The 26,221-nt window shown below is 37.6% G+C and overlaps 1 protein-coding gene across 1 annotated transcript in view; it reads left to right on the forward strand.

Annotated features, from left to right (window-relative positions):
- The first annotated feature begins 579 nt into the window (after window positions 1–579).
- Window positions 580–26,221, forward strand: part of CFH (complement factor H) — a 36,791-nt gene continuing 11,149 nt past the window's right edge. Inside the window, exons 1-14 of the mRNA XM_009283211.2 lie at window positions 580–731; window positions 4,634–4,819; window positions 6,679–6,784; window positions 8,140–8,216; window positions 10,008–10,202; window positions 11,351–11,521; window positions 14,630–14,809; window positions 16,349–16,549; window positions 17,843–18,022; window positions 19,653–19,829; window positions 20,913–21,092; window positions 21,246–21,419; window positions 22,814–22,996; window positions 25,433–25,615. Coding sequence (XP_009281486.1) covers window positions 671–731; window positions 4,634–4,819; window positions 6,679–6,784; window positions 8,140–8,216; window positions 10,008–10,202; window positions 11,351–11,521; window positions 14,630–14,809; window positions 16,349–16,549; window positions 17,843–18,022; window positions 19,653–19,829; window positions 20,913–21,092; window positions 21,246–21,419; window positions 22,814–22,996; window positions 25,433–25,615 — 2,254 coding nt within the window. The 5' untranslated portion in view covers window positions 580–670. The remainder of the gene's footprint in view (window positions 732–4,633; window positions 4,820–6,678; window positions 6,785–8,139; window positions 8,217–10,007; window positions 10,203–11,350; window positions 11,522–14,629; window positions 14,810–16,348; window positions 16,550–17,842; window positions 18,023–19,652; window positions 19,830–20,912; window positions 21,093–21,245; window positions 21,420–22,813; window positions 22,997–25,432; window positions 25,616–26,221) is intronic.

The raw sequence follows: 26,221 nt of genomic DNA on the forward strand, positions 1-26,221 counted from the left end.
TCACATCTTCTCCATCTTATCATTTCTCATGTGATACTGAAACAAATGCTTCAACATCACCTAGGTTTATTTAATCAAGTATTTGATCAAGTACATTGCCTTTGCTCTGTGTAGTTGGTTATCTTATACAAGAACCAGTGAGTTAGTAAGTCACTTTGTATTTTTGTCTTTTTTTATTTCAATTGTTTTCAACATAGATCTTGAATGATATGCATATAGTAGAGAAGTTCATTTTTACACATATTTAATGTTAATTTCTGGTTTTTAACTAGGCATATAAGACACAAGGTATCACAAAATAATTTATTTGTACAACTTCTTTTGGATACCAAAAGAAATAAGCTTATGTGAATATGGAAGGGATAAATATGAAAAAAGTGAGGTATGATGTAAAAACAAGCAGATCGTGGGGAAGGACTGTGTCGACGAAAATTGCCAGACATTTATTTATTTATTCATTTAGCAAAGTTTGGAGAGGAAAAAAAAAAAAGAAACACTTGTGTGTTGCAAGAGGATTAGGGGAAGTGACTGCTGAAATCAGAGTATAAATGCTTTGCAAGGTCAGTCCCTGGAGCAGTTAGTGAGTAAAATAGGAGTGGAAATAACACAAAGTAATCAAAAAAGTAGGCTACGGTACTAAATGTGTTTGCTGAGTTTCTGAATCTCTAGGATGTCATTCCTGGGCTATACAGCTCTGCTCTTATGTTGGATGTATTGTACTGCAGAAAGAGGTAAGCTTTAATATGAAAAAAAAACCCCACTTTCTTAAAGTGTATGTGAAGATGGTCACTAAAACAATATGTAAATAAAATGTTTGCATTGTAGCCTATTTTAATGAACTTCTGACAACAATAATTGAGATTTCTTCTGGCAGTATTTAGTACCTTTAGTATTTAGTAACCTGTCATAAGTATTATTTCACCTATTTTTATTAATAACTATTGCTGTTATTAATCTGTTGCACAACGTTTTTAATGGTTACTAACCCTTTAAACTAGAGCCGGACAACTCATTTGTTATTAATTATGTTTGTTAATTATTCTAACATCTAAAACCCGTAAACAGCTCGTAGATTAAAATAGAAAATATTCAATAAATGTGCATTTCTTTCTGTCTGGAATAATCTGTGCAATAATCTGAGAAAGAGGAATGATTACTAAATTGACTGAAAAGCTTACAAAATATCTGTTGAATGACAGATTGTTTTTAATCCATTAAATGAGATAAATGTATACAGGTATGGTTTCGTACATGTTTAAAGAGATAGCTAGTATTCTGGGTATATTTTCAGAAGCCTCTGATATTTTCTGCTTCTCTGATTTATTTTTCTTGATATTGTGTTTATATTGTTTAATGTATATTTAGTTATTTAATTCTTTTGATTTCTGTCTGGGTTTCTTTACATAAACTGTTGCGGAAAGGGTGCTATGTGTTTTTGAGCTAGTGTGTCTTTGCTCAGTTCAGGTTGGTTTTAATTTTAGGTGAAGATTATGAAGACCTTATTAATCAAAACAATCTGATGGATTTTACTTTGAAAAATTGAAAAATCAGGACATTAATGAAATGTATTATCTTTTTTATGTATCTGTTCCAAAGCAACTAATAAAGTCTAATTTGTTTGCAAAGTAGTCCGGAAAAGTCCTGGAATTTTAAAAGAAAGTTTGCGTGAATTTGCACTTCCTTTTCACAATGCTTTCTTTAGATCAGAGAGATTGCAAAGGAATGTGAATGTAGCAATATTTGATTTAGCGGGGACAGCTATTACCATGGTCATGCAGGGTTCTTAATTCAAGCTTCATATTGGAAGTCTATGTGAGTTGTTCGAGAGCTGGCTTTTTGCCCAAAGGCTGAAAAATTCTTCTACCTGAATTCATAGTTTGTGCTTGACTTCATGGAAGTTGCTACCAGCATAATGACTGATGGCAAGAAAGCAGCTTGAGCTATTTCTAACTGAGGTCCAGTCACATAAAAATACTAAATGATTAATTCCAGCTCTCCTAGTCTCTCACTAAAGGATTTGAAGGTATGCATTTAGTGCATGCTTTCTAATATAAAAATAAAACTCTCCCAATTTTGGTGAGTACACATGGTGAGTGCATGATGTAATTAATACAGTTTTGAAGTACATCCTGTCAGCAGATTTATTCTTCTCAAGCTACTAAGAAACCTCATTAAAAAAAAAGAATAATTAGCTATAGTCAGAAATACATATACATACTGTGACACTTGATGTTAACACATAGTTTAACATCAGGACAGGAGTGGTAAAGAACAGAGAGAGTTGAAATAAAACCCAGAAAGAAGCATGTCTTAGTAATGATGAAAAGACTATCAGGAGATTAGCTTTCATGCCTTTTTTTTTTTTTTTTAATGTAAACGAGGAGTTAAGAGGCCCCATTCTGCACAACAGACAATAAAAATATAATACAACTCAGAAGGGAGGAATAGAGCAGAGAAGCTCTCCCTGTACTAAATAGCCTATTTTTTAAATTGTAGAATTCAGAGTGTGCTTTCTTGGCTTGCAAACTGAAAGCATTAATTTTAATGAGCTCTAATGAAAAATATGTAGAATTAGAAAAATTCCTTTTCTCATCATTACAAAGAACTTTTTTGGGGGTAAACTCAGCATTTTTAACACATTTGAAAGACAGAACTAGCTAGAGGAATCTTGTTCATTTTGCTTATTCCTGCATTTTGCAAAAATGTTAAAAAGTGAATGTGTCTTAATCTTGCTAAGAAAAGTATGTCCCTGCTACCTTTTTGGATAGTAGGGTAGTACCCTCTAGTGGGCAGAGGCAATAATTTTTACTCAGATGTAATCATTCATAGGAGGGAGCATACTTATGAAAGTAGTTGGAAAAAACATGAACATGTGGGCATACTCTTTCTTTAGCACTCAGCAGTATTATCAAAGCTTGTCTACTTCTGGCTACTTAAGCCAGCCAAAATAAAGTTATTACATCTCACAATTAACATTCTTTTCTTTATATTTTCAAAATGCCATAGCTACACTTAAAATTATACAGATTTTTTTCTTGTAACAAATCTTTTTCTTGATTTTTAAACAATTTTCTAAAATTATGCCTCTAATTTGGTAATTACTCCACTGACTGAAATAAAAACAGTGAGTGTTCAAGGGTATGTCTTTGTATAACTAAAGTAAAATTCACTTTCCACACTTTGATGTGGAAGAATGAGTATTTAATTTGCCCACTTTGTATTAGAAATCACATCTACTTAATTTGTGGTTGTGATCTCCACAGTTCGGTTCAGCAAGCCATAATTCCACATCCCTTGCATGAGGAAAGATCCTACATGTTTTTCCTGTAGTCCCACTTTCAGGCAGCACCTGGACAATCTGTAGGAAAGCTTCAGTGAGAGTATTGCTGCTTTTGTGCCAGCTCTCTACTGAGTAATCGATCTACTCACCAAGACATTTCCTTCCCTGGTGGACATTTCTTCTCCCATTTATTTTCTATACAGAAGTTTCATTTCTTTTCCAAGGCTTCATTTCTCAGAAGTTGTTTTATTTATTCTTGATGAATTCTCACCTTTCACGTTCAGGTGTAAAACAGACTTCATTGCATCAATTAGCTAGACTGTCCAGGCTCTGTTACTGTAAAGCTTCAGCCTTTAAAATAGGTAAATTTTAGTCACCCAAGCACAGAGAATTAGTCACTGAAATTAGGTCAATTATTATAAACAACAACAAAATGTTTCTTAATAAAGATCGTTTAGTCTTTCATTAACAGCTTCCCAACCTTTGTTTCTTTCCCCTTTAGTCTGATTTTTCTTATTCTCAAGCTGTTGAGGAACTTCTTAATAAAATTAATTCAGGCTCATTTCTTGTAATTCATATGGGCTTGGCTGTACATTTCATGGACACTGAAGAAGGCCCAGGAAGGAGCTTTTGGGGAAGGACTGTATAATACTGAGCTAATGAGAAATATCAGACAACACCATCCGTCCCCCAAATTGAGTCAAAATGCTTTGAAGCTAACAAAGGTCAAAGTGAATACCCAGAATTAATTACATTGTGTAATAAGTAACTTGTCATAAGAAGTAATCTCATGGACAGGAGGAATTAAGTTTTGGAATATCAGGTGATCTCAGCCTGGAGAGAAAGTTTAGGCAATGTAAAGGTGAGGGGAGATTTGACAGAACTTGATCAAATGACACATGAACTTAATGTCAGTAAGGATGGTGGTGGCTGCAGAAGAAAATAGTTTGAAAGGAAACTCTACAGAGTGCACACAGTTGTTCTCTATGGTAATGGAAGGACAGGCATGGAGGAGCTCCTACAGATGGAAGGGTAAGAGATGTCTGTGGTTAGAACCAGGGCACTAGTCTCGTTTCAGTCTTTGTAACTAAAATCTATTTTATGAATTATGGCTGTCCCGTGTGGTTTCTTGGCACTTGCTTGACTATTCTTATGTCCTTCTAAATGTCTATTCATATTCCTACAAAATGTGGATTCTTGGAGGTTTTCTATTTTGTGATGATTAAGTAGAAAACATATGCTCGTTTGATCACAAGTGTCCCCAGGATTTCTTGCTATATTTTCTATTGTAAAATTATTTTGGTGTTTGAAGCATGTGCTTCAGTCACCAGTATTTTTATTTACAATTTTTAGCTTGTAAAGAACCTCCTCCTAGGAGGGTTAAAGAAGTGCCTACTGAAAGATGGGACAAGCCTCCCTATCCACATGGTACTCAAGTAACATACAGATGTCGGCCTGGATATATAAAACTTGGACGAATTGTGTTTGAGTGTGCTGATGGAGCATGGAAGCAACACCTCCCAGGGGCAGAATGCAGAAGTAAGTATTTATGCAAAATATGTGCAAACATTTGAACAGACAGATCACATTCCTTGCCAGTGATGTCAATGTGAAATTACCATTGTATCTTTACCTGTAACTTGTTTCAGCATCCTTTAAAATATCATCCTAAAAAGTATGTATGCTTAAAGAAACATTTTTGGAAGTTCCTTTTCTCCAGATCGAAGGATTTTTTTTTTCTTCTTTACAGGAGAAGATCTTACTCTAGGCCAGCCTTATTAACCCAATTTATGTAACGACAAGTTATTAAGTTAAGTTGTTAAGTTATTAGGAGCTTGCTTTCAGAATTTTAGAAAAAGTCTAATGCAGATGAAATTTACAGTCTAAGCAGAATGAAGCAGTAACCTAGCTTCTGAATGTGAATCAAGAGACAGTATTGTCTTCTTTTCAGTCTATTCAACTAGTTCTGTGAAAGATATAATTTCTTGGACGTGGGAAATTGTTTTTCCCTGTCTTCTTTTTTAATCTGTGAAGGAAAATTCATGATTAGGATGAGAGCTGCTATTTATTATCTCTAGTATACTGTGTTAAGAGTTTAGAAGTATCGCACACCTTCATACAGAATTCATTAGTGAAGAAATTTAAGTTTATTATTGTTAGTCAGCAGATACTTCTTTTCTGTAATAAATGACTTTTAAAGAAAGAAATTTTAGACACACGAGCTTTTTTTCTTGCATATCTAATATACAAAATTTTTACTAGTAGAATGTAAATGTTTGGTTTGATAATACAAAATTAAGTCCCAGGTGTCATTCAAACAGAGATGAATACAAATCATGAGTAAAAATGAATTAATAAAGTTGTTACTAGTTTCTTTTACATTTTTTATTTAGTCACCTTTTCGGGTTTTATATGTATTTGTATAACTACTCAGTGAACACAGCTTTTTCAAATTATACAAAATTTGGTGTTGCTTTTTAGTAACATATTTTAGTAAATACTGCCACCCAGTGAGTAGATACTGACACTGGCAAGATGCAGGTGGAAGGAGAAAAGGGATCGTCTGCCACAGGCTAAGTGATCACGTTCCCTTTTCAGGATAGGCCACACTAGACAGCAAAATTGATCATGAGGTTGTCCGTTTTCTCTGAATCACACTGGAGCACGTTTAGGGCCTAGTCAAACACCTCTTCCTTGGAAAAAACAAGGATGTTGATACACTCCAAGAAATGAAATTGCCTAGCTCGACAGGGACCAGGAAAGATTTCTTCTGAGGCGGCCTAATAGGTTTTAGCTATGCAGTTTATTTTGCGGTCCATATTATAACATCAAAAGTGGATGAATGAGAGGGATGGTGTGTTCATCTTTGCAATTCTTTTGGGAATCCAGGGCAAATAGTTGGGGCCAGACCACAAGAAAAGTCCTATGGGGAACTTTGAGCAGAAAGGACTGAGGACCAAAAGACTCGTGTGGCCTTAGATCATTCCTCTTTACTCAGCACAATCCCCATCAGATTGAGGAAATTTCATTTCCAGTCATGGATGGATTCTGTAGTGGAAGCTTTGGACCAGTTTATGTCACAAGTTGTATGAAAAGCTGAAGTTACATCCTGCCATTAAATTTGTCGTAAAACTTAAGATAAGCTCAAGCCTTTTTAAAGGAATAAAACCTGCTAATATATATATTTTTTTTTAAATCAGCAGATCCTTACTCCAATATGTTCTCATTGAAGATAGTGATTAAAAAAGGGGGGGTTAATCAAGCTAATGCTGAGCATTTTTGAATTTTTGAAAGGCCCATACTTGCTACTAATTGCTAGAAAAGTGCTCTTTCACACTTTCACATTCCTATGTATGGTGTAAGTAATTTTTTTTTCTTCTTCTTCTCTTTTTTACCAGATAAGCCCTGTGGACATCCTGGAGATACTGAGTTTGGTTCCTTTGAACTTACCAGTGGAAGTGAATTTGTATTTGGTGCCAGAGTTGAGTACAGATGTAATGATGGGTAATACTTATTTAATTCAGTATATGGGAGTTAACATAAGGTGTTAATGTTAAAAGAAGTGTCAGCTATAGATTTGTTGTCTGTAATGCAGCTACAACTTGCTAATATTTAATGCTTGGTTATTGTTTAATTTAAATTTCTGCAACTACAGTAATACTAAAGGTAACTCTTTCTCATGTCTGGCACTATTGAAGTAACTGAACTCATGCACCTGAAGCTGTCATCCAAAATGTCTAAAATATGTAAGGCTGTAGCTAACTTCAAATCATGGTGGTCTGAGTAGAAAACAAAAATAGCGATCTGTCTGCAAAGCTGCCTCATGACTCCACCAGCCAGCCAGTTCAGATGGAAATGCAGCTTTGTATGCTGGAATCAGTGCTGTCAGCAGGCAGTCATGATGCAGTTATGTCAGTGAAGTCATTAGGCCATACAACAGTCTCCTATTCAGAACCACAACTCATCAGTCTTGCTTAAATCATTTTTGTGCATTATGAAGTAAAATGTATTGTAAAAAATGTTTGAAGAAAGACATTTCTGGTAGACTCACTAACATGTCTTCACTGTCTGCTTGGAAGAAATTCTTCTCTCTTCCTCCTCTATTCATCTTCTCCACTTAAAACTGCAGCAAGGCAAATACATAGTATTGTGCTTAGTTAAGTATGCCTATGACAGGATTCTTTCCTCTTGAAATGCAAGACGGCTATAAGCATGGTACAGTGGTTTAGCCATGCTTTTGCAGTCTTTGTTTTGCTGGAATCTAGTTTGAGTTCCACAAAAAGAGTTCCAAAATCAATATTCTCCTTAATCCCTTAAATTCAGACAGTTCTTCACTGTCATTTCAGACTAGCTGTGCTTACTCTGACTATATTTCAGACAAAGCAGAAGCCATGACATTGTGGCCATGTTGCCCTCAAACCTAAGATAATACTAGCTCATCAAAGCATGAGATACATATGGTTTGGATTAAGTCCTAATTTGATGCTGTCACATGGCTTTCAGTCATAGTAGAGCACAGGCAACAGGAGTTTTACTCTCCTTGCTATTGATTGTGTGAATTACCCCTAGGTTATTTGTTATGTAGCCAAAGTTTGCTATCTCTAATAAAGAAGCAAGCCATCTTACTGATTACTTCCTACTTTCTGTTTTTTTTCATATTTTTTGCCATATGCAATTAAAAGAAACAAAATAGGGAAGATGCAGGCCAAAAACCTACTTTTGTCACATTTTGGTTAGTCTGTGCTAGAACATATGAAACCTACTTCCTTTGCTTCAAAAACAGCAGCTGTTTTTGAAACTGCTGTTTCTGTCACATAATGAGACTGAATTTTAGCATTGTTTACTTTTTATTCGGTAAGATACCGGATGCTCAGCCAAAGAAATTACCGTGAGTGTCAGGCAGATGGATGGAGCAATGACATCCCTCACTGTGAAGGTAAATGGAGTTTCATATTTAATTCTTTATCAAACTCTCTTTTTATCTGTCTGATACTATCTAGAACTAGTCTGTGATCTCTTTACTAGTATTAATTCACATATGTTTAAATTCAAGTTATGCAGCAGTGAAACTCTTACAATGACTGCTCAGCCATTTTAGTCCAATAAGCACTCAAGTTTTTTTTAAAAAGTATTCACAAAATTGAGTCCTGTCACCCCCAGACTGGCTTAAAGTTCTGCCTCACCTAAAAGGCCCTGACAGAGTAGATGTCTGCAAAACATGGTTACAAAAGACAGCTGGGATGAGGCATTTCAGATGTATGTGAAAGCATGTGTGTTTTTAGCTAGTTTCCTCCTCCACCCTTGTGAACATCCTAGCCATTAAGATTTTGTTACAAGTTCTTCTCCCTATTAGCATACTGGGGAAGAACTTCACTAAGTAAGAATGAGAGACCCAGACCTCAAGACTTAATAGACTGGATGGTTTGGAGGATACTTCCCTGATTTTGGAAACCTTTTCACCAGTTTCAAACCTGTATGATTATGAAAATAAGCATCCTTTCTTCCCAAAGATATTTTTAACTGGTCTATTTTAACATACGTGTGCAGCGGTGAAATTTCTCTTTAGGTTAAGCATCTAATGTCAGGAAAGGGTTTCTAAGTAAAGAATCACAAATAAAAGTAGGTATCTTTCTCTTGTCTAGAGTTTGTTGTCTGTGTTTTGACATTTCCTTGGTCTCAGATATTTCACATTTAGTTTACTGGATTTTGAGTGTCTTCAATTTTAGGCATACAGGTCTCTATCTGCACAGTATAGAGCAATGGTTTCCAACATTTTTTGTCACATGTCACCAAGATACTGCAATTTCAAAGTCCTCATAAGATTTTTCTTTCATGATCAAGGAGTTTTCATTAGGCTGAAATATGATTGCCTATGAAAGAAAGTATTTGTATAATGTCCTAATTGTGAGGAACCCAGATGATAGAATGTGAGCTCATAGAAAAGGCAGATGGCTTATAAAATGGAGAATGTTGTCAGAGAGAAGTGGGAGCTGTGGTAGGCAAAACATCAAGCCACTTTTGTACATGCTCAGTGATATCTATGTGAACCTTTAAGAATGAGATTTGGTAGTCATTTCCCCCTTAATAAGAAATACCTGATGACATACGTTAATTCTTCCTTTTTCTGCAATTACAAAGTTAGGAGATACAAGAGGTCTAAATTAATGGCTGACATTGTGTTTGTTTACTTTAGTAATGTAATTGTTTTGATATCCTTAACTAGTTAGTAACTGAACTGTTGTAGTCAGTCTATAACACAGCACTTTTCCAGATATTTGTCTATAGCAAATTCAGTTTGGCATAGCTCTAAAGTAAATTAAACTATTTTGACAAAGTTTAATGGCCCTATGCGTCAGTTAAGGTTCATCTAACCATCCATAGAATTCATAGGATCATAGGATAAATTAGATTGGGTGAGACGTCAGGAGGTCATCTAGTTCAGTGGGTGCTGTGTCTTTAGCCTTCAAGGGCAGAGAAGAGGATGATGAGAGCCAGCCTACAAGCTTCCTCCTATGTCAGTCTGTCTTTTTGCTTAGGGTTTTTTATTATATCTGTTGCAAATGGTATCTGAATACATAACAAAAGTGTGTATTTTTAAAATATGTAAGGAAATTACAGTGAGTTTTCTGTTTTTTAATTTTTTTGTGTGTCAATTTATTTTACAGAATAGACCTCAAAATGGCTGTTTTTTTCCTTTCCTTTTGTTTTGTTTTGTTTTATTTTCCAGTGGCAAAGTGTTTACCTGTACAAGCACCAGAAAATGGAAGAATAATTATGACTGGTGCATTTGAGCTAGGCCGAGAATATTCCTTTGGCCAGGTTGTAAATTTTGAATGTAATGCAAAATACGGGCTTGTTGGATCTAAAGAAATAATTTGCTCTTCTAATGGAAAATGGAATAGTGATGTGCCTCAGTGCCAAGGTAAAAAGGATACTATTTATTTTCTGTAATTAAGAAGCTTTATTCTCACAGACTTCTAGGGACTGGTTACCATATGGGAAACTACAAAGCTTTTACTTTATTCCACAGCAATTAAGCACAGTTTGTGTGTAAACAATCTCCATTGCATATATGCAGAAGAAGTAGGATAAGAAGAGTCAGTATGTAAAAATGGATCCCAGGAAGCTTATGGTAACAATCACTGTTAAATATATAGTCCATCAAGTTTCTTAGATTATTTATATGTTATCTGATCGGGAAGTAGGTGTTTAGAAGGGCAGAGTACATATGTCGGGATGTCAGATACATGTGTGGTTTTTTCACAATTTCAGCGCTGCATTTTGCTGCGTTGAAACGCCCATTTATTATAATTTGAACAGCATAAAGTGGAATTAAACACATGTGCTTGTAACATTTGCAGAATATAGAATTTTATTAAACAATGACAGTTTCACTGAGCTATTTTTCATCCTAAATACAAAGTAAATCTAGCAAATGAATCCAAGGACACCAATCTTTGGTGTCCTGCTCTGTGGCCGAGGAAACAAAGCCTTGAATATTTTCTGGCTTTATGAATACAGTTTTTGGAAACTGCAAGATCTCAGTGGTTTTATTGGGTTTGGCAAGGATCTGGGGATGCTGAGGTTCTTTTATAGCTAGTGAAGCATTCTAGTGTCAGTTTTCCAGATAGTTTAATTCTTTTTCCTGTTGATGCCATGATTTAACTAATCGTCTACTGGCTATGAGAGAGTTTTAGGTTTGCTAGAAATAACAAGGAAATGAAATTATCTGAAAAATGGAAAATCCTAAATTACAGCTAGCATAGTTGCTTATTTTACAATGTCCCCTGCCTTATATGCTGATTCTGAGATCCATTAAAATCCAAAGCAAAGCCCTGAAATCTGTCTCATGAACCAATTTGCTATTGATGCTGTGCTACACCACACTTTCTACCTGGCACCCACAATCAGGTCATTGAAGAGTTCTCAAATAAGTTGCAAACAGTTTCCAAATGCAAATGTTTTTGTGAAGTCAAATGAAAAAAACCCTGAATTTTATTCCAATAGGCATTTATTCTCAGCAAATAAAAATAAACAAAAATATATGGGTTTTGTCTTTCTCAATTTCAGAGATTATCTGTGATGTGCCAAAAATTCTGCATGGATATGTACGTTCTCCAAAGGGGTCTTACAAGGAATCTGAACAACTACAGTTTGGCTGTGATGAAGGATACAGATATGGTGAAAGAGCAGATGTACAATGTACTGAATCAGGATGGAATCCAACCCCTTATTGCACTGGTTAGCCTTGCCTAAAGTTATTTTGCACATCTGTTGTGTTTGGAAGTAATTTCAGAGATTAGTAATGACAAAAGTTAGTTTATTCATAACAAAAGAAATCCATCCACATCTGACCAATATCCCATGAAGACCTGGAAGGATTAAGTGTTAAAGGGACCAAACAACTGGATAAGAGTTTTCCATGGAGAGCAGTAGCAAAAACAGTTAATTCAGTCTTTTGTTACTTGAGTGTAGTTAAATAGGTCCACGAAGCAACAATTGCTCCAGTATACTGCATAAATGAGATTGATGCTAAAATACTTCACGTAGCTGTCGTTATTTTATTCTTTTTTTATATGATTCTGATTTAGTGGGGAGAACATAGGAAAAGGATTACTTGGGTTAGAAAAAAAATCCTAATTTGGACAAATTGGAAGGATGAAGCTGAATCTCTTTACCTTCTACAAAATACAATGAAAATGTTTTATCTAAGGAATGGAAAAATCACACACTAAAAAGAATATTTAAACAAGCAGGAAAAAAAAGTATTAATACCTGAGAAATTCAAACTGTAGAAGGAATCTGCAATTTTTAATGGCATGGGAAAACCAACATTTGAAACCAACTCCTTGGAGAAGTGGTGTGGTTTTTGAAGTCCTATTGTCTTCACACCAAGTCTCGATACCTTTTTAAGTCTGTTTAACATGAACATAACTGGTACAAGTCAGTGGCTGTGCTGTATGTTGGAAGACTGGGTAAAGAAATATTTGTTTGATACCATATGAATTGCAGCAGTATGAATAAAATTGGGGAAAGCTAATAGTCTTAGCTTGATGACCTACTTATGAATCACAAGCAGTCCTTTGAGGAGGAGATACAAGTTAATGCATCTTCAGGTCTTCCATGTTCAGTAGTTGAGATGCTGTGTCACCATAGCCAAGACTCTGCTACTTGTAACCGTAGGACTAACCACTCAGTAAAATACCACTCAACATCTCACCCTGTATGAACATTTGAGACAACAGAAGTTTGCTTGACCTACTGAACTGACCTCTGCATTTTGTCTGAGTGTCCTGATGAGTCTTACTGTAGTTTGAGCAGACTGAGCACCTGGTTGCTAGTCATTATATCCATTCTTGAAATTTCCAGACTACTAGTTCTGATCAACCAGTTCCAACCAAAGAAGAACAATTAAAAAATGATCCCTGTTTCACTGACGGAACTTCAGTAACAAATTGTGCAACCTTTCAGAAATGACTAGAAATTACAAAAGTATCTTTCAAAGTACTTTTGTAAGCTGCCTTTCAAGAGTTCTTCTGAAATAGTAAGGCAGTGTTGTAGGAAGAACAATCTGAAGCTGACATGGCTATTTCCAAAGGGGTTCGAGCACATGTGAAGTAGTCCAATTTCAGAAGGACAAGTAGTCCATTGATGGCCATAAGTGTCTAAGCTGAAAATTACAATGGAATTGTAGTGCTGGATTATACATAAAGCTGAATACAACAGTACTTTCTACACAGCCGTTATGTCAAGAATTGTGTACAACATAGATTTGAAGTTCACTAACCCTAAGAACCATGGACACAAAGTGATGTATAAAAAGAGACCAAAGTAACGTGGTATGCATGAATCCTGCCGCTGTCCATGACCCTTAGTCTAGGATGAAGACAGCAATTTGTTTAATGTCATCGGAACTGTAATTGCACAACCACATTATCCATGGTGTTCAAACTTCCCATCAGACATTGTCTGAGAATCTCTACAAATTAATATATTTACAATGCTGAAACTCCCTCTTGCTTTTTAACTCCCAAAGGCCTTCTGAGCAGTTAAGATGGCAAATCCATAATTTCTGAGACTAGTCCTGTTTGACATCAGCCCTCTGGGTCATGGATCTTACTTTAGTTTCATTCAACTACAGCACTTAAAGGCTATAACTAAATCTCCAAGTCCCACAAACAGAAATATGCATGTTATGTCCCAGTTGAAATAGTTTGATGTAAATTTTGGGGAAATCATTAGTGCCTTGAATTGTCTTCAAGAAATTGCCAAACACTTGAAACTGGAAAAAAACGTTGGCAACAGGGCAACATAGGATGTTATGTACCACCCACCTTCCTGGGACCTCTTCCAGAAAGACTCCTTTAAAAATAAAGAGTAGTCAGTCTTAGTGTCCACTCAGTTCTCGACCTTTCTGCTTCAAGATTAGTAATGATAGTAATTAATATGCATTGCCTACGGTTTAGCAACATACTGCTTTTGAGAAGTGCCAAAGAAAACATTCTTCCAGCCACTGATATACTGGACCCTGATACTTGGGGCATATTCAAACAGTGGTTCTGGATCCTACTTGACTTGCCACTGAACCTAGATGATTCAGCAGTACATGCATAGAGCTGATTCACCCACCTTCACCCCACAGCAGGACCGATCTGTAGTTACCTTATAGCCATCCCCTCCCAGCCCTGAGTGCGTTGGTGGTATTTTCTAAATTGGAAGTAGAATACAAAAAAAAAAAAAAACAAAAGACAGGCTCCGGTTTATAAATAGTATGTTTTCCTGGCTTCTGCAAGCATAAAGATATCATGAGCTTTTTAGAATAGCATTCTCGTCCTTTCTCAGTTGTTGAAATATTTCCAGTGTCAGTGCAAGACCCTAATCTTAATCACACAGCCTTTGAATGATCAGTTCCTAGTTAAGTATAGTTATTTCTCCATTTAAGACCTGCCAGTGAACCTGCCCTCCTTTGGGACAGTGTCCATAAACCAGACCAGGAGGGCTGTGAGTGAGCCCAGCATAGGTCATTTTGAGCTCCAGCTGTGGAATGACCTACTGGAAAAGATTAGTCAAATTCAGTTTGATCTCCTCTAGTTCTTGCTCCAACCATTCTCTTTGCAATTAAGTTTTAATCTTGTAATTAGCATGACATCAGTAACAGCTGTCACTCTCCTCTTACAGAACCATACATTTCTAAGAGCGGGAGAGAAATGTAGCCTTTTCTTTGCCCTAAGAAACATCTTTTTAACAATTTTATGCAGTTATGGTCAATACACTATGAAAATAAGAACTTATGCAATAAACATAAACATATTCTTCAAATTAGCATCCAATGTTTCTCTTTTCATTTAGAAATTGTGTGCTCTCCTCCAAGAATTCCCAATGGGAACTTTAGACCTCAAGAAGACAACTACGTAGTAGGTGATATAATCACAGTACAGTGTAATCCTGGATATCATTTTAAAGCATTGACTGGCAAAAGCACAGCAGAATGCACCAAGAATGGCTGGGTGCCTGATCCAGGCTGTGTCCGTAAGTAGCTCTCATGAATGAAGACACAATATGTAGAGTTGTTGGAAATGTCTCAGTGAAAAAGAGGTCAAGGGAAAAACTTAAGAAGCATGAGAAATGAGAGTTGCTTATTCATTGTGTTTCTTCATGATGTAAAGCTTAATTTGACGGTTTAGAAAAATCGTCTATGAAACCACTGGTATAATCTACTTTTACATTATGTTTATAAACACAGGTATTATCTATTCCTGTATTTGTGAAAGTATGCATTAAAAAGTGCTACAGTCAGCTCCCTGTCAGGAAGGTTTGTGGTCCACCTGAGGAGTAGCATGCCAGTCAAGATAAGAGGACATAGTGAGTGTTAAAGTATCCAAACCAAAACGAAACATAGGTAATGGCTGCAAGGTTTCTTTCATCGTAGTTATCACAGCTTTAGATTCTTACTTGCAGTTGTGTGTTGGTATATTATGAGCAATCACAGTTTTATTCTACCTGTTATAACCTGTCAAATAAGAAAACGAGGTATTCTTGATTGTTTATGAGTCCTTTCTTGGCTTAAACTTCCCATAACTACAATGATAGTTTTGCCCAGTAGGCACGGCATTAACAAATAAGTAAATAAATAAGCAATTAATTTCATAATCCAGCACTCTGATCTTTGGTCAGTGAAAATAAAAGAAAAACTTAGAGAACAGGAGGTGAGAGAAACCCTGATGAAATCAGTCTTGCAAATGAACCTTTGGATGATTTGAACTATTCCCAAAAAGTGCACTGTTAGTATCTGGATTAATCTTTTCTCTATGTATGTGCGGGTTGTAAAATTCAGGTATCATTCTGAGACCACCTCATTCGTTATTGAATGGTCTGTCCAGCGCCCCAGCAGTTAGGCTCTGGGTCAGAGTGCTTCAGGAGGAACCTACCTGCCGTGGGCCGAGTAGGACACCCTGGGTAAACTTGAATGAAAGCTTCAGGGACTCTCCTCCTTCTATCCTTGACTTGGCCCTGAAAAGGGTCAGTTCTTTTGAGGAACTGCGAGAACAAAAGAAAGACACTATAGTTTTAAAATAAAAATGAGAAGAGCTAGGAAGAGCTTTTGGTGCAGAATCCAGAAAGTTACAAATGAAAATGGTGACAGGAGTCATTTCAATTTTAAGAGTCCACAGTTCAGTGTCTATACCTGAGCTACCTGTCTGGGCTCCCATCATGGCCAGTATAGTAAACTTAGTCAAGACACTCTACAAAAACAGTGTCATCCCACCGTAGAATAAATCCTTACATTTGGTCTCATGAATCAGCCTTTGAAGTCCACTGAGAATATTAACTGGGTTTCTGATGGTTGCAATGGAAACGGAGGGAACCAACAGAGGCATAGGTAATGACAAAGTCACCAGAAGCAGAGTGCAATTGTTCCTGCACTCCTTAGGATCTGCCAAGGTGTGCAGTCCCGATTCTGTCCGTTTCAGAAAACACTCAGATGATGAAGCTGCATCTGAATTAATTGTGTCCTGACCTTTTTGTCATGCATGTGTTGATATTGTTGCTGTTAAATTCTATTTCAAGAGAAACCATGTGACTACCCAGCTATAGAAAATGGCAAGTTAAGTGAAAGCATGGAGAACTACAAAAGCTATTACTTTCCAATGAAGTTTGGGCAGCAAACTCATTACTACTGCAATAATGGTTATTCAACCCCGAGTGGAGAATTCTGGGTTCTCATGGTCTGTTCTGAAAGGGGCTGGTCTCCAGAGCCAAAATGCCTCAGTAAGTACATTTCCACTTTATGCTCAATTATGTTGTAACTATCAAAGGTCTGTGCAGCAGAAATTGTGCCGATGGAGCACAAGACGGAGCAAAGAACAGTTTGTTAAAGTAGAACTGCTGTAGTTGACCCCTGGAACTGCACCCAGACTGTCATCCTATATGCAGAGCTCAAACTGTCAGCTGGTAAGTGACACTCTGAAATGAGTAAGGCTGAAACGATGCTTTTGGGTTTTGGAGATTCTTCACTCCTGAAACTATCCATAAGATTAAGAAATACATTGGAAGTGTTTCTCTTCTCTGGCTTCTGTGTCACGTGCATGCATCTACTTTCATCTGCACACACAGCTGCACATACAAACAGAGAGTTTCTACTCCATGTAAATATAGTCTTCCTTCTGTGGCTTGGGCACTTTGTCTAGAGGTTCCTCTCCGAGATCCATTGCCTGGTCCCTTTGGATAACATGTGGGGCTGAGAAGTTGGCACACTCTTGCAATAAGCTGAAAGTGAGCATGGCATCAGCAAGAGATCCAGGTACACTGACCTAATGATTGAACTGTAGAAAATAGATTTACAGCAGCGAGCTGAGGCCTCCTCTCCTAACACACATCTTCAGTCACAGAAAAGTTCCTACCTACTGGTAGGGCTTGGAAGTGGATTACAAAAGGTTGGTCTTTCCCTGTTGCCCTCAGTGGAGTGGTGCTCAGTGCAGGAAACGAGTGGAGTCCTGCCCAGAGGAAAGGGCCAGTTACCCAAGTAACACAGCTATAGCATTCCTTCAGGCATCTTCCTTGTGTCTGGGCTCTTGGGGGCACAGGATGCTGTAGAGCCAGCGTGCTTAGCTGTTGCTAAAATCTCTAGAGCTGGTTTGAGAGGCTGATACATTTGCACAGAGATGATGAAAACTTCTGGAGGCGAATGCTGAAAATCACTCAGGGCAGACATCAACATTTTAGAGACACAGCAGATCAAACCAGAGCTGGTGTACATGATGCTAGATGCGCTGAAGGTAGCCAACCTTGCTTATGAACACGAGGTAAGCGATATTGTTTACTAGACCACTTCTTAGCACTTCATGTAGTGACTTACACTCCTGTTCATGCGATTCATTAATCTTAGGGCAGTGAAACAAGACATGCTTTCATTCAGGTTTGAGAACGAATGTCTTTTGTGGATAGAAGGATACAGAAAGGCGCTAGGAGGCCCTTTTTTAGTAACTGTTCCTAAGAATTATTTTACCTCAGTTCCTGATGTACAAATTACTGTGGTTAAATGTAGTTACCTTCCTTCTTTAGAAAAATGTCATGTCAGACGGATGGCAAATGGTTATTTCTCACATAACCGGAAGTATGTTTACAAGGAAGGTGAAAGAGTTAAATATGTCTGCAACGATGGCTATCATACTGAACGTGAAGATGGGGAAGTCACGTGCACAAAGGATGACTGGTCACCTCCTCCACGATGTGTCCGTAAAAGTGAGTGTGCTTGTATTTTGTTGAGGTTTCTAGCTAAAACCAGTAAATCCACCGTCACATCACCTACATTAATCCATAAGCGCTGCTTAGTAACTGTAAGTCTAGGTGCTCTACAACTGAAACACAATGCTGTGATTCTCTCCACTGGCTCATGCAGCTCTCACGTCCCTGTATGCTGCTGAGGTCAGTCACTGTGCAAACATGGAGAATGTAACCCTGTAAAACGTCCACACGTGGTTCATTCAGATCTCCTAGAATGTAAGCTCTGGGATGGGAGTCATAGTCCCTTTGTCTTCAGTAGTGAAATCTTGTTATAACATAGCTGTGCAGTTAATCATTCCCCTTGTGCAGCCTATCTGTAATTTCTTGTCTCCTTTCAGCCTCTCGCTATGCCACCTGATCCCTGTTTGCCTTGCTTCCTTTCCGGTTGGCATCATACTGGAAGCAGGGAGGAATAGAAAGGTTACTTCTCCTAACTCTGTTTCCAGCTTTGGTTCCTGACTTGCACCAAGCCTGAAATTGCTAGAATGTCTCCCAGGGACTTTAAATACTTTAGGTAACGATTTCATATGGACAAAAGAAAGAATTCAACCTAACTTTTCTTAGGCTGTAAAAATATTTTTTTAGGAAACAATTCCACCCTTAGAGAGACACGGACCATAGAATGTTTTGGACCACCACCCACTGAGATTTTGACATAGCAATGAGCAAGCAAAATAAAAAGTTATGCTTCCTAGTGTTAGGCAATCGTGGGCATTACTGGTATAAACACTAAAAACTTTGATGTGAAATTTAAACTTTTGAAGCTCTTGCACGGAAGTATCATTAACTCTGCTCCCAACATTCAAATACATCCTTTAGCGTTCCTCAAAGGTTTGGGTTTTTTTTGTATCTTTATTTACTTGACTCTCTATTGCACAAATATTGCTATTTGTTGTTGTGTTAATCTCTTAAAAGGAAGAGACTCCTTCACAGAATAACTTATTAGTAAAGAATTTAGCAACTACCGAAGTTTTCTTTCGGAATACAAGACCGTAACATCCAACCAAGACGGCTGATTTCCATCCATTTAGACTGGCTTAAACAATGTATTCCAAGTGACGTGAAATCAGTTGCAACATTGCGTCTGTCTGCACTAGTGCTTTAGCGTGCAAGAAGGGGTCCTTTGCTACAAACTTGCTTTAGTCCTGCATATGTGCACTCTGAATGATTTCTCTTTGGTAGAACCGAGGTAGTACCTGCACACCGTGGTGATCTCTGGCATGCCCCTCACTGCAGTATGGACAGAAGGTCCTCTTTATGCATGCACAGTGCAGTGCATGCCCAACATGAATTTCATTTCTAGTGGAGACCAGATGTGGACATCCAATTTTGGAAGCTTACAGGATTGCTGCAAATCAAACCCCTGTCCATCCCTGTTTGTGGTGCATGAGTTGGTAACTGTGAACTTTGATTTTTCACTTTCCAATTGTCCCCCAGGAAGAGAGCTCAATGCAGAAGCAAAATTTCACGTGCTGTTAAAGATGTTCTAAATCCTACTGCTCTTTCATTTGTCCTCCTTCTTCTGTGTATTGTAAGCATGTAGTTTAGCAGTGTTTTACTTGGAAGAAATCCTGTCTATCTCTTTCAGAAATATGCACGAATATCCCTTTTGACAACGGTTATTTCCCCTGGGGAAAGAAAATATTTCATTTACAGGAGAAGGTCACCTATAGTTGTAATACTGGCTTTGTAACTCCAGAAGGACAAGAAACAGGAGTGATACAGTGTCAAGAGAATGGCTGGACTCCACCTCCAAAGTGTATCAGTGAGTAGCATAAAGGCTTCAGAGCTCCCCATCATTGTCACTGGCGCAGACATGATGTCCTATGTACTCAGATTTTTATCATCTAGACTGGTGGAGTTTTCTTGCTGGGCAGAGGGAGACTCAAATAGAGGACTGATCCTCCAGAGATTAACCTTTCTGGGGCTCCAAGGAATAGAGAGAGAAAACATAAAGGAAGCGAGTAAGGCGGGAAAATATCTACCGTCTTCTAGGTGAACTATCTTTTTGGAGCTCTAGCATGAAGTAGATGGTAATCACTGATCTCTCCAGTGATTCTTACCTGATACAAGGTACATATGCCCAAACTGACTCCCAATTCTTCCGCCTTTCACACTTGCGAGGGAAGATTTATGAAGAAATGCCTGTGAACCAAGGGATTCTGCCAAGAACTTTCTCTAAGCATGACCAAACTAGAGAAAAATGGGATTCATTATTTGGAAAGGTGTTATCACTATGCATAAAAAGCACTATGCATATGTCTGCCCTGGTGTTAAAAAGTACATTGGTGAAAAACACCAGAGTGCTTTTTCCTGAAAATACCTCCATACCGTTGCTTTTTCCTCTTAGAAGTTCCTTTCTCTCCTGGACAGGGGTGTAGGATAGTAAAAGAAGAGACTTAATCTTCCAGTGTTATAATACCGAGGCTCATAATATTGACCAGCTTTAGCTGATATTTTATCATGTCCTTTTATTTCAGACTGCCTTTACCTAGGATTTTGTGGCTTTTTTTCTGACCCCCTCACAAATGACCGTGGGGAACAGGAGTACAAACTGTTTGCTACGACACCAATAATAATGTGTAGTAGAAGGAAAGGAATTGAATCTAAGGAAGAAATATTTATGCTAGATACTACTTCTGTACACATATTTCTGAAGATTAATGCAATAGATATTATGTGAATATGCTACATAGGATATTATACATTCATATTCTGGCAATGCATAATTTTTAATGTTTCAAATATGCTGAGTAAGTTCAGTAGACTAGCACACACTAACGCACCTTCAGTCCAAAGGACAGTGTTTCTGGATCACAAAATGCACTAACTTTGTTTTATTCTGCAGAATCATGTGAAACACCTCATTTGGACATTTTGAATTACCACGCAAATAGAACTATGTTCGTGCCTGAAGATACAATTGAATATGCATGTTTGGAGGGATATCAAACTGCAAATAATATGCCAACTGGTACCACAAGGTGTGGCATAAATGGTGAATGGAGTCCAACGCCCCAGTGTCTCGGTGAATATTGTTGTGTTTGCTAATCAGTGTAACTCTGTATACACTTTGTGAAGCTTTTTTCTTTAAGACTTTCTTTGTTTTGTTCTAATCATTGGTATTTCACGTACTTTTTGTAGGGTGTGCACTATATGTTAAAACATTTTGTCTTTGTAGCAATAGAATGTGAGATGCTGACATTGCTCGGTGGAGATTTTTCCCCCAGGGAGGGTAAATACCGCAATGGAGATGTTGTGAAATTTACCTGTGCAAACAATTATGTGAGAGTGGGACCTGCCTCTACTCAGTGCTATTACTTTGGATGGTTTCCATCACCACCAGTGTGTAAAGGTAATTCTTCTGTTAACTTTACTGTGGTAGGAAATATATGAAAATGCCTGGGTCCTGAAGACTTCCGCAGACACCTTCTATAAGCCAGTCTTGCTCCCAAGAACAATTATCCCATCTTCATCGCTAAAAGGGCAGGAACTGGTCCTCTCCAGATCATTTCATAGTGTTCTGCTGTTTCATGTGAAAGATTCTGAACAGCTGAACTTTCAGCGTTGAACTTTCTGTTAGCTTTAGTTATGCCAATTGGAGTTCTGCAGTAACTGAAAGTGAGCTGGCAAGTGGCTTGCGCAAAATTTCACTCGTGAAATTGACTGTAATGTATGAAAAATTATTTATTAGTCAAAAAGGCATAAATAATGTGCAATATGGCAGCCAGGAGTGATTAATTTGAGTAATGTCCTCTCTTACTGTAGCCTAAATGTCCTAAGTTTTGCCACTGCCTAATGTTGATACCCATCAGATATTGTGCCCTATGTTCCTTTTTCTGATCACAATGTATTGAAGAAAAAAACCTGTTTTGGAGATGACACAGGGCTGGACCCAAGCAAAAGAAACTCAGTGAAGGGTTTTCCCTGTGAAATTCCTCAGCTTCATCCGGTAGGATGAACAAACTCATGCAGAAGGGAAGATCTGTGCCTCTATTCTTCTCATCCTTTTTAAGACAGAGCACAACTTAGTGGCAGCTGAAAAGAGTTAATTTTGCTGGTGCTATGCCCTTTCATGAGGCAGCTCGAGAGGATGAAGGGATCTCATATTTCTCATCTCCCTTTCTTCCCACTCAGTCAATTTCGTTGTCTTCCATGCTCTCATCCTTCTTTTTGCTCACTCTCTTTTGCATCGAAAACCAAGTATATTTCATATAGTTGGCTCTTTAGCTCAGGAACATTTTAAGCTCCCTTAACAGGAGTTCCATTCACTCCATCAGAAGTGAATTTATTTAATATATAGTATCCATTCACTATCAGAAGTGAATTCCTTTAATATATAGTACATGTCACTTGCTGGGTGACTTTTATAACATAGGTTATTCTTACTTGCAGAATTTTCAGCTTTTTTTTTTTTTTTTTTTTTAAAGAATACTGAAGTTGTCATCCATGTAACACTTTTTTCTCTTAAAACTGGGTTGGTTTTATCAACCACTTCTTTTATCATAGCAGGAAATTGACAGTGCATGGAAGTAAGAGAGTAGAGTGAGCCAGGGTCACGCGTATCTGTGATCTCCAACCCAACACAAATCCAGATATTCAAAGGCATAAACCAATGACCTGATTAACCTGTTCTACTGATTTTTCTTAGCTTTAAACAACAAATTCAATTTATTTTGTGTTGCACCTAACATATAACTGTGCTAAAAGTATTGAGTTCAGAGCATAGATTTGATCTCTCAATTTCAGAGAACCCCAGAGGCTGTGGACCTCCACCTGAGATTACCAATGGAAGTATTGCTGGTGGCTCTGTGGAACAGTATCGGCATGGGGACAGAAAGCAATATGAATGCAACGTCGAACTGAAATTGGTTGGATCAAAGGAAATAGAATGTGTTGATGGACAATGGTCATCTCCCCCCTCTTGCATTGGTAATCTATATAACTCCTACTTGTGAGAAGTCTATAATTCACTGTAGGCTAATACTTCACAGATATTTTCACAGTTAAAATTACGTATTTGCAGGTATAACATGTTACGTTCAAAATTGTGCTAGGGATGAAAAGTAAACACACACTGTATCTAAGGCCAAAACTTTATTACTAGTATAATTGAAATCTCAACAGTCCAATCAAAGTATTTTTGTGAGTCCAGATCAAATGATTATAGAAAGAGAATGAAAATTAATACGTAATATATAAAGAATAATTATAAATATATAAATAATACAGAATATCTAAATAATAAAATACAGAATATCTAAGTAATACAAGTAATTTATAATATATAACTACAATTGTTATACACACACTTTCTCTTATTTACCCCTTTTTCTGGTGGTGTTATGCCCCTTCCACTGCCCCTTTGGGTCCTAAAGTCAATGGCTTCAGTCTGGTGTGTTTTGGAGGGAAGTTGCAGCACGTTAATCAGTTTCTCAAGTCATTCACTGGGAGGAATAAGATGTTGATGCTGCTCTTCCTCCTTACAGGATCTGCTTGGGGCAATTTTTAGGTTTGCTAGCATGCTTTTATGCCTTGCCCTTTTTGCACTGGTCTACAAGTTCTGAATTAGATATGTTAAGTGTGTTTTAAATATGTTAGATGCTTGTTCTTTATGTTACCCCTAAAACCAGTTGTGATCAGCTCCAGGTCAAGCTGGCCTTTTGTGAGCTATTCATAGCCTTAGGGTGCCATGCTATGCCCTGTCTCTTACCATCCTGTGCCTCTACTCTGCCACACCCAACCTTTGTCCCCACCTCTCAAGGACTCTCTTATCATACCAGCCCTGTATTCACCCTCATCATTATATTAGAGTCAGAATTACTCACTCTACGTAGACTAAAAACTTGCTGCTACTATGTATATAAAACTATGGTTGTGCCATTCAGAGATAACCAAAAGTAAAATAAATTAGCTATAGCCTAGTCACTAGAAAAAATGCTCTTACAGCTAAAATAAGTAAAACCAAGCCTCCAGGCAGGTCAGGACAGGTTCTGACAAAGTAAGCCTCATAAGCCTCCATCCTGAGGCCTTGCAAGCTTGGTACAAACTCTGTGGCCTCTTTCTAGTAATGGCAATACAGTATGTTACTGGGGCACAGGGCTGCAAACATGATGACTACAAACACAAACATGCATTATGTATGTTGCTGTCTTCCCTAGGCTAGAGTCAGACATGTCCCACAGTTTTTTATAGTCCTGATACTGAAACGGTGAGTTGTTCTACAGTCGTCTCCTGCCTAAACAAAAGCACCCACTTTCTGTGCATGTCTTTAGGTAGTGTACCTCAAACCTGAGAGTATGAATGTCAATGACAAGAGCTAAAAAATGCTTGTGCAAAACTACTATTTGTTTGTTAGGACAGTGTCTCAGAGTTGAAGTAGAATGGAATATTCAAGCTGAAAATCTGTAAATGCAGAAAATAATTCAAGGCGTTCTTATGGCGCAGGATGATCTAACAGCAGAACCAATAAATGGTGGTTTTTTTATGGACTGGTTTACTCTGTTCCTATACGTATACATTCTGACACGTTTTCCATGAGCAACACTGATGGTTTAAAAATGTACAGCATGGAGCTTGCATCTTTTCAATCCTTGATCCAGTGAGAATAGTTTCAGTGCACAGGCTTGAAAGAAGAGTGGTCCAAACTTGAGTGCAGAGTTGCTCAAATTCAATTTTTGAGTTTATCATGGGCCTTCCCTCTCCCACATTAAGAGCAGGCCATATGCCCTTATTCCCCTTACATGCCTTTTTCCTCCTTCAGAAAAACTACTCACACGCTGCACTCATCTGTGGAAGCCATTACCCTTTGCTGTCACTGCCACTGCAACGGTGACAGCCCAAAGCAGGGACTGCTGTTATCACGCAGAGGTGACAGCACTGCAGCCCTCTAAGTGATGTTACAGTGGTTTTCAGTTCTTGTAATAATACTAATTGAAAGTGCACATTACAAATGTGTAGGTGTATAATCACATATAATTTTGACTGATCAGAACTGGGGATCCAGGTGAGTTGGATTGATCCCACCCAGGGATCCAGGTGAGTTGGATTAATTGAAGGTTTTCTTACACTTCAGGATTTATGTGCCAATGAAAAACAGTTTGGGAAGTTAACATTAGCTGAAACTACTTGTGGAGCATGCTGTGGAGTTACCACAGTGATGGAAAAGGAAGGGAAAAGACAGGAGAGGGATTTAGTAAACTGACTAAAACATATACATACTCCAGCTGTGTTGAAGTTTAGTTGTTACAATTAATGGGAGTAGACTTAACTCACCAAATGGAAATAGAGTTATTTTTATTTAAGTTCTCTCAGCTATTCATATATGACTCCAATATTATTGTAGAGTACTTCTGCTCTTTTCAACAGAAGACAAAATGCCATGTGGATCACCTTCTTCTATTCCGAATGTTATTCTTCATCAGGAAGACCAGGTGCAGTTTTCGCATGGTGATGAAGTAATTTGTGGATGTAAACAAGGCTCTGGCAATTCTGAGGAAATGAAAATAAAATGTCTTAATGGGGAATGGAAGCCTTTACCTCTTTGTGCTGGTAATCTATTTCTGTAATATTTCAGATATGAGTGTAACATAATTCTATTCAAAATTTCAAGGACTTCAGCAATCAATATGTAGCCAGAGATACTATAGTTTCATGCATCTCAACTAAGGTTTTTTTATTTACTCCTCTTTTAAACGTGAACATATCCTTCATCCTGGAAAGACTCTGCACTTACAACTTTGTAAGCACTCTGAGTAGGTTTGGGGAAGGAAACAGACACTTGCACAGTGGGTAAAATCAAGTATGGTGGTACATCTTTGGTGCACGGTGGCTTTTACCCATTTTCCAGCGTTCCTCCCTGATAACGACCCTTCAGAAGCCTTGGGACATACCTGTGATAAAGTAGCGTGCCTGTTGCATTAGTTACTTGTAGTTTTATGTCTCTGTATACTACTTTGCTTTTTTAAAATCCTACTGGGAATTAAAAATAATATTAGCAGCCACAATGTGCTAGGCTTATCCCGTCCTCACCATTTTTATGTGGATTAGTCCTTTTCATTTCTGATCAGTAGTTTTCTCTTTTTGCTCGTCTTCCCATTTAGTTTTGCAGTGCATAAATTGAATGAAAGTAATGTCTTTTTAAAAGATAGAAAATAA

Source organism: Aptenodytes forsteri, unplaced genomic scaffold, assembly GCF_000699145.1.
Source record: "Aptenodytes forsteri isolate BGI_AS27 unplaced genomic scaffold, ASM69914v1 Scaffold181, whole genome shotgun sequence".
In the NCBI taxonomy this organism is placed as follows: domain Eukaryota; kingdom Metazoa; phylum Chordata; class Aves; order Sphenisciformes; family Spheniscidae; genus Aptenodytes; species Aptenodytes forsteri.